The 17,126-nt window shown below is 44.1% G+C and overlaps 1 protein-coding gene across 2 annotated transcripts in view; it reads right to left on the reverse strand.

Moving 5' to 3' along the window:
- LOC143283656 (serine/threonine-protein kinase DCLK1-like) overlaps positions 1-15,874 on the reverse strand; it is a 57,638-nt gene extending 41,764 nt beyond the window's left edge. Inside the window, exons 1-2 of one of the 2 annotated variants that reach the window (XM_076589870.1) lie at positions 15,358-15,874; positions 4,982-5,726 (exon numbers count right to left, since the gene is read on the reverse strand). In XM_076589870.1, coding sequence (XP_076445985.1) covers positions 4,982-5,713 — 732 coding nt within the window. In that variant the 5' untranslated portion in view covers positions 5,714-5,726; positions 15,358-15,874. Of the gene's footprint in view, positions 1-4,981; positions 5,727-15,061 lie in introns of both variants that reach the window. The other variant, XM_076589869.1, reaches the window with a different exon arrangement.
- Positions 15,875-17,126: the final 1,252 nt, after the last annotated feature.

The following is a 17,126-nucleotide window of genomic DNA, read 5'->3' on the forward strand; positions in this document are numbered from 1 at the left end:
TACTGTGTGATATGACATAATGAGGTGTGGTACTGTGTGATATGATATAATGAGGTGTGGTACTGTGTGATATGACATAATGAGGTGTGGTACTGTGTGATATGATATAATGAGGTGTGGTACTGTGTGATATGACATAATGTGGGGTGGTATGACATAATGAGCTGTGGTACGTGTGACGTGGTGTGGTATGGTGTAGTGTGTTGTGGTACTGTATGATATGACATAATGTGGTGTGGTACGTGTGACGTGGTGTGGTATGGTGTAGTGTGTTGTGGTACTGTATGATATGACATAATGTGGTGTGGTACGTGTGACGTGGTGTGGTATGGTGCAGTGTGCTGTGGTGCTGTGTGATATGACATTAATGAGGTGTGGTACTGTATGATATTATATAATGAGGTGTGGTACGTGTGATATGACATAATGAGGTGTAGTACTGTATGATATTATATAATGAGTTGTGGTACGTGTGATATGACATAATGAGGTGTGGTACTATGTGATATTATATAATGAGGTGTGGTACGTGTGATATGACATAATGAGGTGTGGTACGTGTGGCGTGGTGTGGTACTGTGTGATATGACATAATGAGGTGTGGTACTGTGTGATATGACATAATGAGGTGTGGTACTGTGTGATATGACATAATGAGGTGTGGTACTGTGTGATATGATATAATGAGGTGTGGTACTGTGTGATATGATATAATGAGGTGTGGTACGTGTGACGTGGTGTGGTATGGTGTAGTGTGTTGTGGTACTGTATGATATAATGAGGTGTGGTACAGTGTGACGTGGTGTGGTATGGTGCAGTGTGCTGTGGTGCTGTGTGATATGACATTAATGAGGTGTGGTACTGTATGATATTATATAATGAGGTGTGGTACGTGTGATATGACATAATGAGGTGTAGTACTGTATGATATTATATAATGAGTTGTGGTACGTGTGATATGACATAATGAGGTGTGGTACTATGTGATATTATATAATGAGGTGTGGTACGTGTGATATGACATAATGAGGTGTGGTACGTGTGGCGTGGTGTGGTACTGTGTGATATGACATAATGAGGTGTGGTACTGTGTGATATGACATAATGAGGTGTGGTACTGTGTGATATGACATAATGAGGTGTGGTACTGTGTGATATGATATAATGAGGTGTGGTACGTGTGACGTGGTGTGGTATGGTGTAGTGTGCTGTGGTACTGTGTGATATGATATAATGAGGTGTGGTACGTGTGACGTGGTGTGGTATGGTGTAGTGTGCTGTGGTACTGTATGATATGATATAATGAGGTGTGGTACTGTATGATATGATATAATGTGTGGTACTGTGTGATATGATATAATGAGGTGTGGTACTGTGTGATATGATATAATGAGGTGTGGTACGTGTGACGTGGTGTGGTATGGTGTAGTGTGCTGTGGTACTGTATGATATAATGAGGTGTGGTACGTGTGACGTGGTGTGGTATGGTGTAGTGTGCTGTGGTACTGTATGATATGATATAATGAGGTGTGGTACGTGTGACGTGGTGTGGTATGGTGTAGTGTGCTGTGGTACTGTATGACATAATGAGGTGTGGTACGTGTGACGTGGTGTGGTATGGTGTAGTGTGTTGTGGTACTGTATGATATAATGGGGTGTGGTACGTGTGACGTGGTGTGGTATGGTGTAGTGTGTTGTGGTACTGTATGATATAATGAGGTGTGGTACGTGTGACGTGGTGTGGTATGGTGTAGTGTGCTGTGGTACTGTGTGATATAATGAGGTGTGGTACGTGTGACGTGGTGTGGTATGGTGTAGTGTGTTGTGGTACTGTATGATATAATGGGGTGTGGTACGTGTGACGTGGTGTGGTATGGTGTAGTGTGCTGTGGTACTGTGTGATATGATATAATGAGGTGTGGTACGTGTGACGTGGTGTGGTATGGTGTAGTGTGCTGTGGTACTGTATGACATAATGAGGTGTGGTACTGTATGATATGATATAATGAGGTGTGGTACTGTGTGATATGATATAATGTGTGGTACTGTATGATATGATATAATGAGGTGTGGTACGTGTGACGTGGTGTGCACGGTCTGGCATGGTGTGGAATATAGAAGGTGGGGGAGGGGGCGGGGGCTGGGGGTGGGGGGTCAACAAACACAAGAGACACATTTTATCAGTTGAGAAAACAAACCTTTTTCAAAGCTACATAAATACTCTTTTTTTTTACTTCCCAAATCCCCATTCCCAATTCCCCATTCAATTTTTTTTCAAGATACTCGGGGGAAAAAAACAACAAAAACGTCATTTCTAACGATTCTGTTGATTTTGAATTGATTTTCCTTGATGGCTTCTGACCAGCCACAAACTTGCCATCCAAAAAACCGCGACCGCATGTCACTTCAAACAATAATAGACGAATAAAGAAAGGTTCGTGAATTAGACATAAACCTGATGCTAGCTGTTACCGTCTGGAATGCACACGGCATCAATGCAGAAAGGTCTGCATGTGCAAAGGTCGTAACCTGACTTTACCCTCTGACCTTTAAAGGCCCTCGTCCGACCTCGAGAACGCCCTAGGCAGAAACACTGGCAGCCACCCAGGAAAGACAGGGGTATCGGACTTCTGCTAGTGAAGGTCATCATCATAATCATCATCACCATAGTCGTCGTCGTCGTCGTCGTCGTCATCATCATCGTCGTCGTCGTCTTCACCATCGTCGGTATCCCTCCTTTGCTTCCCTCGGTAAATATGGGGACACTTCCTTTTTATCTCCTCCCCCTCGACATCCCCTATAGACAACTCTCTTACACACACACACACACACACACACACACACACACACACACACACACGCACACGCACACATACATACACATACTCTCTCCTACCTCTCGACATCCCTTACGGACAACTCTTTTACACACACACACACACACACACACACACACATTCGATCAGACCATATCTGTCTCAGCGCTTTTGAATGATCCTTTCCCTGAAAAACAAACAAACAAACAAACAACCATACAAAAAAAAGGCCTTGTTATCTGCGGACTTGCCGGGGAAAAACCCTCTGTGCGTGACCCCCATAACAATTTGTCCCCTCTGTTCTCTCCCCTCTGTTCTCTCCCCTCTGTTCTCTCCTCTCGGTTCTCTCCCCTCTGTTCTCTCCTCTCGGTTCTCTCCCCTCCCAACCCTCTGCCCGTGACCCCCATAACAATTCGTCCCCTCTGTTCTCTCCTCTCTGTTCTCTCCCTCTCTGTTCTCTCCCCTCTGTTCTCTCCTCTCTGTTCTCTCCTCTCTGTTCTCTCTCCTCTGTTTTCTCCCCTCTGTTCTCTCCCTTGTTCTCTCCTCTCTGCCCGTGACCCCCATAACAATTTGTCCCCTCTGTTCTCTCCCCTCTGTTCTCTCCCCTCCTAACCCTCTGCCCGTGACTCCCATAACAATTTGTCCCCTCTGTTCTCTCCCCTCTGTTCTCTCCCCTCCCAACCCTCTGCCTGTGACTCCCATAACAATTTGTCCCCTCGGTTCTCTCCCCTCCCAACCCTCTGCCCGTGACCCCCATAACAATTTGTCCCCTCTGTTCTCTCCCCTCCTAACCCTCTGCCCGTGACTCCCATAACAATTTGTCCCCTCTGTTCTCTCCCCTCTGTTCTCTCCCCTCCCCTCCCAACCCCCTGTCCGTGACCCCCATAACAATTTGTCCCCTCTGTTCTCTCCTCTCTGTTCTCTCCTCTCTGTTCTCTCCTCTCTGTTCTCTCTCCTCTCTGTTTTCTCCCCTCCGTTCTCTCCTCCCTGCCCGTGACTCCCATAACAATTTGTCCCCTCGGTTCTCTCCCCTCCCATCCCGATGCCTCCTTTTTCCTGGCTTCCGGTCCAAACATCCGGGCTGTCAAGCCATGCAGGACGAAATCAATGAAACAACCCAACCACTGGCATGCACACGGCTGCCGGAAGTTCCTGCCCAATCTGCTCGCGCGAGAAACCGGGCCTGCGCAGTGATCATTCATCCTGAAAGCACTGTACGATAAATTCGAAACACGCTGGGGCAATGGCTTACCGGTCCCCTTTTGTTTTTGGTGGACTGCGGGGGCAGGGGGAGGGGAGGGGGGGAGTCGTTTCGTCGCACTGACTGTGAATGATCCAAATGCTTATGTTTACTATTTGTATTTCCTTTATTTGATTTGTATATTCAGTGGTCAGAATTAAACTCAAGCATTATTACGAAATTTGCGTTTTACATTTGTTCAGAAAAATGACTGTTTAATTCCATAGAAACAGATCTGAAAATCATGCTACTTGTCTTGGAAATAAAACCGGTCTTCCACGCGACAAGTACTACATGCCATTTTTGTGAGACTATTTAAACAGTGAAAGCAGACGTTTAAGTTGCAATGAGGTAGAGACAGTCAGGCACCCTCATGAAGAGAGACAGAGACATGTGCAGGCATCGAGAAACAACGACTATGAGATGAAAAGATATGAAAGCATACATCCATGTACACATACACACACACACAGACACACACACACACACACACACACATCGATCATATACCAACTTGCGATATGTTAAAGTCTCAAATCCCAGAACTGAAATCATCTTCAGTGTTGACGATCTTCAGCAGTCCATTGCTAATGTATGACTTTTTCAACTCCTTGTTAAACAGTCCAGTTGGTTCGCTGTTATAGTTGTTAGTTTTTCATTAGAAATATGTTATATTGTTATGATTTTTTGTTTATTTTTTAAACAAAACTTAAATCAATAATTTTCACACACACACACGCACACACACACACACACACTTTCACTTACTCGTATGCGTACACAGTAATTCCCCCCCACCCTCCTCCCACTCGATTTTTTTCCTTCCCTCGTCTAATATCACTACAGTGAAAAGACGTTAAACTAAAGAACGAACGAACGAACACACACACACACACACACACACACACACACAGTGTCCACCCACCTGTCTCCCATCCACGGTATACACCCTCCTGACGGCCCCGCTGTCCAGCTTGATGGCCTCAGTGATGTCGGTCAGCACCTGGTCAAAGCTGTGCGCCGTCTTCCGGTTCAGCAGCACGCGCACCGCCTTGCGGGGCTTGGACCCGTTCCGGATCACCGTGATCAGCTTGGGCCGGATGTAGTCGCGGATCTCCTCATCCACGCGCTCCCGGGAGGCGGAGCGGGTCGACTCGCTCCCCGCGCCGTTGGTTCCGAGAGGGGGGAGGGTCTCCCTGGAGACTGCTCTCCGGTTCTGGTTCCAGTTGGGGCTGCTGCAGGCCCGGCTGTAGTCCATCCGGCGGAAGACGTCGGTGGAGGCGCACACGTAGCTCTCGCCCTCCTCCAGCTCCTCCAGAGCGGTGATCTTCCGCGACCCGTCCACCGTGAACATGTGACGCACGCCTTGCGGCATGGCGTTCTTGTCGCAGACGGGCGATGACGTCAGCTCGGCCATCAGCGACTCGAAGGTGCGGAAGCGCTCGGGGCTGACGGCGTAGACCATGCCCTTGAAGAAGCGGTCCCCGTTGCGGTAGAAGCGGACCTTCTTGGCCCGCTTCCCTTCAGACACCCTCAGCAGGCTGGTCCGGATCAGGCTGCCGTGGTCGCTGTGCGAGGTGGGAGAACGGCGGCCCGAGCGGGGCGTGCGGGGCAGGCGGTGGTCGTCGAAGTGTTCGTGGAAGCTGTTCTCGCCCATGGCGCTGAAGACCCTGTTGAGAGACAGCGAGCTGTGAGAGCGGGAGCACTCCTCCAACAGCTTGTCGAAGGGCGTGACGGGCGACACGGGGATCGACCCCTGTCTCTTCAGCAGCGGTGACGTCATGCTGAACGACTAACGTCACTGCGCCCTCGCTGACGTCAAAGTGATGTTCGGTTACGCCTCGATTTTTTTTCTTCTAATATTGCAAGTTTAACTCTGTCTTTTTAAAATTGCATGTATTACTCTGTCTTTTTGATATGGCACGCATAACTCTCTGTCTCTGTCTTTTTTAATGTAGCATGTATAACTCTTTTCTTCTTTTTTTATTTTTATAATATACAGCACGTAGGTATATAAATCTGTTTTATATATTGTTTTAGAGTTGATCAAGACAGATATTTCAAGTAGAAAAGTTTGAAATACTCCTCAGTTCCTGGTCATGCATGCAGACAAAGTATCACCGGCTATTATATGAAGACATCAGTTATCCGGGATTTTATTTTCAGTTCGTTCTGTCAAAAATGAATGAAACATATCACAAGCCAAGCACTTTCCAAGTGAATGTCACTGAAGTTTATCGCCAGTACAATCATATTATCCCTTTTCTGCTTTCATTCCATCCAACCTTCAAGCACACAACATCATAAAAATGCTGCGCAAAATGCTGTTAAATCAAATGACAATGAATATAAACAGTTTTATCCATTCATCAAAGTAAACGGCAGGTACTGCACTGACAATGGTTACCTTCGGTATTTAGTAGGTCCTATAGATAAATTAATTTAATTTAATTTATTGAATTATTTATTAATGATATTAATTAATGAATGAATTTAGTAATTTATTTATTTAATGATATTGGAATTCATACAAATTCTGCAGTGGAAGTATCGAACGGGGCACCCAATAGCTACTGTCAATGATCACAGAATACACGCATTTGACAACAGTGACAGGTGATCCTCATTAAACAAAAGAAAAAACAAGATTCGGCCTGAACTCCACCTCCTCGAGCAGCGAAACCTTCACAAGACCCAAGCACTGGGAAAAAAAAGAAAAAAAAAAAAAAAAGAGGCGAAAGCCAATAGGTCCTTAAACTCAACTCTACTGCAAGATTCGTGGTATTTGAGCTTGTGAAGGCAAGCCATTTTATGGAGATCATTTGACTTTCTTTTGTGTGAAGGAAAGACTTTTTAACTATTTTCGTTTAAGTAGAAACTGTTCATGCCTCTGTTTACATAATCATACAGACTTCACCCCCCAATTCAAGTTATTTCACTCTGTCTTGTGAAGGCAAGCCCTTTTGAGGAGATTATTTGACTTTCTGTCGTGTAAAGGCAAGCCTTTTAAATTCCCCCCCCTTTTTTTTTAACTTATAAACTTTTCACGCCTGTGTTTATTGAATCATGTTGCCTTCACCCTTCAAACACCCAGGCGGCTTTCTGACAGATCAAGGGCCAGCTTCACGTGATAATGACGCTGACTCATCCTCTCCGCGGCCACAAACAACCCGCCCCCCATGACCCTCCTCAACCGATCGATGGGGAAACCCACCCCTTCAAGAAGATAGTATCTGCGACACACACACACACACACACACACACACACACACACACACACACACACACACACACACACACACCCAACACACACAAACACGCACACATACACACACACACACACGCAGAGCCGGGAGGGAAAGGGGGTGCTGTTTACCGGCCGGTCAGACAGACACAGCCTTGCCTGACTATGATAGTTCTTGTTCCGTGCGGGCTGCTTCTTTCCGAGGGTTGGACGACAGTGACGGGGACATTCACACACACACACACACACACACACACACACACTCTCTCTCTCTCTCTCTCAACCCCCCTCACACACACACACACACTCTCTCTCTCTCTACCCCTCTCCCCCTCACACACACACACACACACACACACTCTCTCTCTCTTCCCCTCTCCCCCCTCACACACACACAATTAGTTCCCTGCAGGAGGAAGGGGCGCGACAAGTGGGTTACCGAACGTGTTTCACGAGCCAGCGCGCATGAGTCACCGGGGATCCCATCTGCGCCCTGCTGACAAATCTTGGGTGAAATAAACAACTTCGGAGTTGCCACGCAAAATCGATCATGACGTCATTTACAGGCTCAATGCTCATAAATGACGTCACAATGATGTCATTCGCTGCTGACATTTTTAAAATGACGCCATGCAGGTTCAGCAGCTGCGTCGTCAACGATAATAAAAACAATCAAATCACAGTAGGCCCTACTGGAGATAACGCTTTTCGACGTTTCTTTACTTACTCTCTTTATTTCCACCAGGACATGATCGTGCGTGACTAGTGATCAAAATCAAAATCGTTTCAAAACTGAAGAAAATAATTAATATCAGAAAGGCGGATCCAGATGTGACAATGATAAAACTATCGTTAAGCTCTAAAACGACGACCGTTTTCACGTGAGAATTTTCGCCTCATTAATTCGTATTGACACAGCACTCCAATGTCTTAGAGGAATTAACGAGGCAGAAACAATTGCCACGATCAATCACCAACTGACAAAGGACACTTCAAAACCTGGGTATTTCAAGGCTTAGCCGAAAGTCTGGGCACTTTGACTGACATGTTTCATGACTGATGTAATACACACACACACACACACACACACACACACACACGTGTTTATCTTGTTCTCTAACGCTGGTTCTACCAACGTGGAGTCTGTGAAGTGATAAAAAGAAATGGTATGGATTTATTCTATTACGTTTCCTATTTCCGTGGTTCTAACGTTTATTCTACCCGAAACCCAACACTTCTTTCGACGGACGACGACAAATGATACTTTTCATACACATTTGACAAATACTGAACAATCAATAAGCCTGTATGGACAAACTGTCATGTGGGTTAGGTCTATGTGTAACGTAGACCTACTGGACCATTAAATGGTTTATTGACATTTACATATGCAATGTATTGTATCCGCATTCCTTTCTTGACCACAACTGTGTTGAAATAAGACTAAGTAGATAAAAGATTAAAATTCACCATAATTATGCTAGCACTGACAAAGATTTGTAGACTGTTTGTCATCTACTTCCTGGCGATGTGTGAAAAAAAGAGTAGGTCATATCATACATGTAACCCGATAATAATGATAAAACTGATCATGAGGTTAACTCAACAATCTATACCACCAAGACACCCTCCATGCAGACCCAATAATTAGGCAACAATAACCCCCCCCACAATCCTTCTGGGTTTCTAATCCACACAAAACTGAACTCCAGCTCCTTTTGAGCAGCTCGTTTCACAAGTCTCGGGCGACTTTTTGCTGTCTTCGCAACACAACACAGCACCGTGAATCGAAGACGTTCATTCGGAACGTATTAATCCTGAAACGTATTTTAGTTGCGCATCCAGAATTGTTCCTGCCAAGAAAAAACCAAGAGCTGTCTCTCTCATATCAATCATGATTCTCAGGGACAGCACGACACTCCGTGACGTGATAGAAATCTCACAAATAGGGATCAAATTCTGAAAACACATTTCGCATCTGAAGGTCGAAACCACCCACTGACACTGGGTGAACCACACCTTTACTCAAAACAAATCAAATCTTTACCTCGGCCTTCCACGCAAAACACCACATCTTTACCAAAACAAGTCAAAACTTTAACTCCACATTCCACGCAAAACAGTCAATACGTTGACGCCGAACATGTTGCCAGCGACTACACTACTCCAGCATTAACACTGTTCAGATTTCCGTAGTGGATTAACCCAGATCTCGCGTGGATTAACGCCACAAACATAACCGAATTGAATCCTATTTTGAGCCACAATGAATCTACAAGATAAATGGAAATTCTCTGTTTGAACCATCTGGCGAATTACACTGCTGGTGCCACGACAGTGGGTTTGTGTGAACACAAGGTGGTGTGAAACTTGATGCTGTCGTCTTACACAGGATCCAGTGGAGGCGTGAACAGACGGAAAGCCATGTGGCGTGGCTGACTTAATGCCCACCAGGCCCACAGTCACTAACATCTTACCGTCTCTAAGGCTTGGGAGGGCGTGTCCACAGGCATGTGGAAAATGTTTTTCCCCCAATATTTACCTGACTTTTCAAAATTAGCCCATTACCAGATTCCTCATTCATCTTTTGTCACGACAACGACAATTAGAGCGAGGAAAAAAATGTCTAAGAATTGTCGAACCCGTCTCTTGCAATATCTACAAGACAGACAAAGCATGAAGACAATCTGGTCCTACCGTATTTGAATAGACGCTATTTCGAGATAATCAAGTTGACTTGACTTGACTTCATTGACTTCTGAACTTACAAGTGAACGAACGAGACCTCTGGTTGTGCGCTAACACATTTAGAACGTACAAATAAGGTAGAATTGCCTCATCGTCAAGGTCGTTCCCTCAGAACTAAAATGTCCTTCAGGGACTAGACTTCACTTCCGTCCTATTCTCTGACAATTTATTTCTTACTGAGGCAGTAAATATCGTTGTTGTCCCAGATTGACTGGATTTTACTTCCCAATTCTCCTATCATCTAACAGCAACAGGTTATTTCTTGTTGAGACAGTAAATCTCGTTGTTGTCGGTAGTTCCTTGACTTGTATTCCTCACTTCCGTTGAACTGCATTTACTGCCGAGATGTTATATCGCTTTGGATCACGGTCTGTTGTTCGCTACAGCCCATTAGGAAGTGTCTGCTCTCTTATCGTTATCGTCATCTCAATGTCCGCTCGAGTCATTACGCAGGGCTACAATACTTGCTCCTTCTTTGTATATCAGTGTGTCAGTCAAACACACACACACACACACACCACAGAGAGAGAGAATCGCCCAAATTGCAATTTCACAATGAGTCGAGAAAAAAGTCAGCCCCCACATGTTTTCTGGGGTAAGTTCTTTGCCACGCGTTTCAGATACCATTATTTCGTACGTGCCCATGCTGTCACCCCAATGTATCTCTTTTTAAATGTCAACTATTTTCATCCAGTTTACTGTCAGTTTTAGTTTCCACTGCCGTATCAGGACCATCAGATACATTCAGATGAATAAAAACTGACGTATATCTACCACCTGCAACTGTACTCCCACAGAGACCTGCCAGTAAATATGACAACTAGGTTACCGTGAAATCAAAGCCCACCATTATACCGACACATTTTACAGCACAAAGTATTCTAAAAGGAGATAAAGCGTCATATTCATTATCATCATAACATGAATAACAAAGTGAAGTATACAGGACATAATGGCTCCATGATTAAAAACAACTGTGTACCCCCCTTGGAAGCCTATAAGAGCTGTTGACACGGTAACAGATATGCAAAACAAAACAGAGCAACGACGGTCAATCATCCCCTTTAAACACTTCAGTTCCCGGCACTACAGACACCACAGACAACAGCGACAGATAAGGCGCTGCTGGTTTCCACAACCCCAGACGAAACACCCGGTTTTGTATTAGTTTTTGTAGTCTCGACGCCTGATCAGCGCTTTTGGATTTATACGGAAGTCAGGAATATGTGTTTTGTTTTGTTGTTGTTGTTTTTTTAATATATATATATATATATATATATAAAGCAGATGTGGTGTCCGCACGCTCTGACATCTTCGTGAAACATCAACGGATACAAAGAAGACAGGCTATTATGGAGCAGCGAAGACAGCGCCATTTTTTCAATGTAAACATATCGCACACACCACACGTGGGGGGGAAAGATAAAGGCACTGACTGACCTGTGGATATGAACTGTATCAAAATGCTCAACAGCTTTCACCGCAAAGAAACCAAACCACAAACAAAACCAAACAACCCGGCCAGATCGAGCTGATACTGTGAATCTTCTTTCTGGGATTTCCTCCTGGGTGACGGTCAAAAGATCTTGTCTTTTATCGTGCGCCTGTCAATGTCAGGTTTAAAACGAAATGCTCACGATCGCTTCCCACCAGCCTGCAGTCATGGAGCATAATCCTCACCTACAATCGCAGGTAAGCCACTGCACACCTGTTCCATACCACACACCACTCTTGAAACGTTCGAACCATGTGCAGCGGACATTTCCCCCTAGGACATGGCAGCTCTAGCATTACTAGGAAAACCTTGAAAGGGATTCACGGTGGACGGAAATCTTTGTGGACTTGACGCCTTTACTAAATTTCACTGATGGTTTCACTGATAGATTGGAACAGAAATATGTTTACTTGCTATGAAAAATGGTACCTCGTACCCTTGAACTGAAGGATCCACGGAATATGACAAGGACAATAATATTCGTTTCCTTTGTTGTTTGTGTCATGATGGATTTCTCTGGTTTTGCCTGGATGATAGTGTGTGCAGTTTACATTACTGGGTTGAGCTTGCTGAGAAAATCCTTTGCAGAGATGCAGCTCTTTTATTCTATCATTCTATTCTATCAGATCACATTGTTTTAACACAGAGATAGAGAGACAGAGGGGCACTGAGACTGGTGAAAGCTGATGTAGGACTAAAAGATTAGAAATTCAGATAAAAAAAATCTTGTGGTTTTATTAACACCTACGCGCGCGCACGAAACAACAATTAAAAAAAAAACCAGCCTTTTTCTTTGGCACTCTTACTTTGGTAATTGTACCCTGTTACCAAAAGAAGGCAATAAATTTGATCTGACAAATCGGACTGGAACTGGCAGTCTATGCATGTCCAATGTAAATTCGGTCGTTCTATTATGCTGACAAAAAGAAGGACAGGTAGAGGAGATGGCGGCTAAGAAGCCATTCATTTTTTACGGCACAGGATTTGCTTCGATTGACACAAGCTCAGACACTGCGTCGCAGTCTGTAGGCTATGCATATTCGATTACCTGCCACTTGAATTTTATTATTATTATTTTAAAATGATCCGTTCGCGACGTTACTTGCATTCACGAAGACCGGAGAAAATGTAAACTCCGCAAATACAATATGACGAAGATTATCGTCCCTTCAAAAGCCTTTCCTTGGCGACGTTTCATGGCATTCACAGAACCTGTAAAACCTGGAGAATAGGTCCGTCTGGTAAATATCCTTTGACCGAGGAACAGGAAAGGGTGTGGGGATGAGAAAAGGGATGGTAGGAACTTTGGTTTGCGGGCTACTATTGTACGTTATAACCGATTTATACATGTTTATCGCCAAATGGAACGTGTGATGTTATTTCATGGCTGAAAAAACGTCGATTGAGGCTCAAGCCGAACCTAGTGTTAGAATATTGAATGTTCTCAGTCTTAGAAAACATTTTTCTATCTACTAAAAGAAATATATCATTTCAGTATTTGTGTATATCTATCTGTATAGTACGTTTGCCTGTAGCCTGTCGTAAGTACTAATGCTGCCCAAAGAAATTGTGTGAATGTTGAAATAATGTAAACAACAGCTCAAAATTACACATTATAATGGGGGCGTGGGGGAAGGAAAATATAAAACATGCATAACTTTTGCGCGCGTGTGTGTGTGTGTGTGCGCGCACACACACACACACACACACACATGTATATGTATATGTATATATATATATATATATATAATGATTTATGTATGTGCCTGAGAGAGAGAAAGAGAGAAAGAGAGAGAGAGAGAACCTCTGCAATCACTATTTCTGTCCAGCAGAAACGAACACCAGTGCGCCAGACCTAAGCACATGCACCACGCACCCAGACAATTATTCCGAGAGCACTCCGGTCGGCAGCGTCAGGTGTGGAATCAATTAAGCGGATAAAAAGGTAACTGCACGCCGCGGGTTTATCATTGAACCCAGGAGACCCAGGACGAGAAGAGACACATACTCGTGAGAAAGGTCACGCATGACTTAGGTTCGACAACAATACGACGTTTACAATGAATTCACCCGTCTTGTACTGACAGAGAACTCGTGTAATCAAAAATGAACGAATGAAAATGTTCAAAAAATCAAATTAAAAATAATAGAAAGAAGAACACACAACAGAAAATCTCACTTCACAGCAAGATAAAAACGTAACATGTGGAGCAAAAGCTACAGATCGTCAAACTCTCAACAAAATATTCGCGCGATTCAAAGGAACGGAAGAAGATAACACGAAACTGGTATTGACATCCCCACAGCAGTTTTTATCCCTCAACATTGGTATCAATCTATATGTTTGTGAAGACTGACAAAATGATGTAGGCACACAATGTAACAAGCGAACATCTCGAATAAAATGCTTTAAACTGCGGGAATTTTATTTTTATTTGATAAAACAACATGGGTTTAGAAATGCAGCAGTCCATTACGATCGCGTGAAATTAGCATTTGCATACCACCACAACACACGCGCCATAACAACGATCACTATGGAGCGATGGCTCAGTGGTAACGTGCCAACTAGGAAGCGTGTGTCCACGGGTTCGAGTCCCAAACACGGACCAGAAATTTGACTCTCCCCTCCATCTAGACTTGATGACAGGAATAAATACATGTGTGGCGCTGAACTGTATCAATGTGCTCTCCCCCGGGACAGCAGTCGATTTTCACACAGATAAATCTGCTGTGACATAAAGTAATACAACACACATTACATACAATGCATTGCAATATAATGCAATGATAATGGGGATGACAGTGACGTTAATGAAGCATACGTTTTCAAGTTCCCCAACACGAGGTGAACTGACATCCGACGCTCACGTGTGTTGTGTAGGACACAGGATTTTTTATTCTTTATTTTTGTGTGAGTATTGTGCAGTCTGGTTGCGGCGTTGATTTACATTTGATTTTCGTGCTGTGCTGTGCGCTGTTCCATTGCGTTGCACCGTACTGAAGTCTTCTTTCAAAACATATTTCTCTTTGAAATTTTGGGCTGCTATTCTCGATGACAGCGCGTCCATCGCTGCGTTTCAGAGCCATTCATACCCACCTTTTTCTTTTTCCTTTTTTCTTCTTCATTTCTGGTCTGCATGTGTATTTATTTCCATGTCAGTGTGAATTTCTCTTGAGAATTTTGCCAGAGAACGAAAACTGTACAGCCGCAGTGAGGTCTCTTTCGTGTAAATGTGTACCGTGCACACGGGACCTAGATTTATCGTCTCATCCAAAATGACTAGCACCCAGACCATAACTCCAAGTTTCAGTGGAGATCGAGGGGATTGAACACCACGTGCTGGCGTGTACTCGAACCTCAAGCCTTCGCTTCCTCATCAAGGGCTGTGACCACAGACCATCATTCCACCCCCAACACAACACTCACTCACACATTGAACATCAATTATAAATAAACCGATTTAACATTTTACTCTTACATAATTATAAAAAGAGCAGATTATGACCACACTTACCTGCTGAATGTCTATACTCTCGTACCTTGGTCCCAGAAGTTTTGATAAAAAGCAGACAGGTGAACCCGATGCCTCTCACCAAGAACAAAAGTGCTGGCAGAAAATTATCAAGTCTTGTACAAGTCGCTTCACTAAATCTGCCGGCATGAAAACGAATTCCAAAAGAAGAAAAAATTAAACCAGTGTTGTTCAGTTCACTTGTTGGGTTTTTCTTTTAAATCGACACTCAGTCCACTTTGTTCGAGGAAATTATCTCAGGCAATGAAGAAAAACAATGTACTAGTGGCGATACTTACGGTCTAACTTTCGTTTTTCAATCGAAGCCTGTTCCGTGAGTTTGTTGTTTGATGTTTTTTCCCTGCACGGAGACACACCGGTTGCCGGGAAGCCGGGGAGTGCAGCCAGCAGACGACAAAACACGCCTTCATTGACAGACCCACGTCTCAGCCCGAAAAAACGATTTCTCTTCACAGCTCGACCTTTCTTTATCTGAACGAGTCAATACCTCTTTCCACGCTAGGCATTCATCGTCAAAACAACATGCACCGGCCAGAAGTAAGCAGCGACTTTCACCCCACGCAGATCGAAGAGCACTCTCTCTCACTTCTCCAGTGGTGGCGCTTCCTATAGCAGACGACACTTTCAGACAGCGGCAGACGACGCAGGGACAGAAGCGCGCGCTCGCTGCAGCCGCCGTTGATGTCTGGAACTGTCGTGCTGGAGGAAGGGAGGGAGGGAAAGGGGTGGTGGCTTCGGCTGGTTCGGTTGCAGAGTCAGACAGAAGCGGTGTGATGAATTATTATGGAGCGAAATGAGTGCACGAAGCCTGGCTGGTGTGTGAGCGGTGTGTGAGGGCTGGTTGATGTCACTTGGCATGTCCTCACGGGTTATCTGCGCACAGAAAATGGGGATCTGATGATCTGGGTGTTTAGTCACCGACTGACTGTCTGTCTCGTTGGCGCACTGAACCACTCACTCATTCATTCACTCAGTTACTCACTCACCCGCCGACTGACTGTCACATTGACTCACAAACCCAGGCACACATTCATTCATTCATTCACCCCCTCACAGTCTGCATCAATCAACAGAACAATCAGAAATCGAATGTAAACGTTTAGTAGACCTAAACAACTTGAAATAATTAATATAATTATGTTAAAACTTATTTTGGTCCTGGTTAATTCCACAAAAAGAAAAAAGTTAGTAGTCATATTAGGTGGAATGGCAAACAGGTCAAATTATGGAGATTTGACATTGTTGCATATAGTCCGAGCCGACTGCACAAAGCCATATGACTGTCCAACCAAATAAAACAATGTAACCGCCTTCAGCACAAAACTGTCACATATGAGAAGAAAAGAAAAAAAGAGAGGAAATACCATGTAAGATAACTGGTATGAGAATCTGATTAATTGTCCGTATGAAAAGCAACAAATATGATTTAATAGTAGGTTTATATCAGTTGTATCTTTAAAACTAGATAGTTGACTTAACTATTTTGACATGTTACATTGACAGCTATTACCAGACCTTGATGAACTTAATCCCAAGTATTGGCTCAGTCTGTTATGTTCAACTCGTACAACGTGCACAACACCTCCCCCCACGCCCACTTTCTCTTCACCATTGGTCATCATCTCTAACACATGTGTACATACACCCCGCACCCTCACCCCTCCCCGTTTTCTTCACCCCCACCCCTACCCATTTGTTTTATGCTATTCTTTCTTCTCTCCCTTGCTCTCTGGCTTCCCTCTCTCGCAGAGCAGGTTTTCATTCAGTCAGAATAAACGAGCTGTTTTCGGATGATGAACGGATGATGTGCTGAATACTTACACATAGCTTACACATTCAAGTCTCGCCTTAAAACCCACCTCTTTCCAAGATAGCGTACCTCCCCTGCCTTTTCTTTGTCTTAAGTTTCTCAAGTTTAGAGTTATGTTTGCGTGTGAATGACTGGTGTGAAAGCGCTTTGATTTGTCAGCGCTATGTAAATACTTATCATCATTATCATTATTGTTACATACTTTGCTGAAAACTCGTTTTATGTTGTCACTTTATA

Source organism: Babylonia areolata, chromosome 7, assembly GCF_041734735.1.
Source record: "Babylonia areolata isolate BAREFJ2019XMU chromosome 7, ASM4173473v1, whole genome shotgun sequence".
Lineage (NCBI taxonomy): Eukaryota > Metazoa > Mollusca > Gastropoda > Neogastropoda > Buccinidae > Babylonia > Babylonia areolata.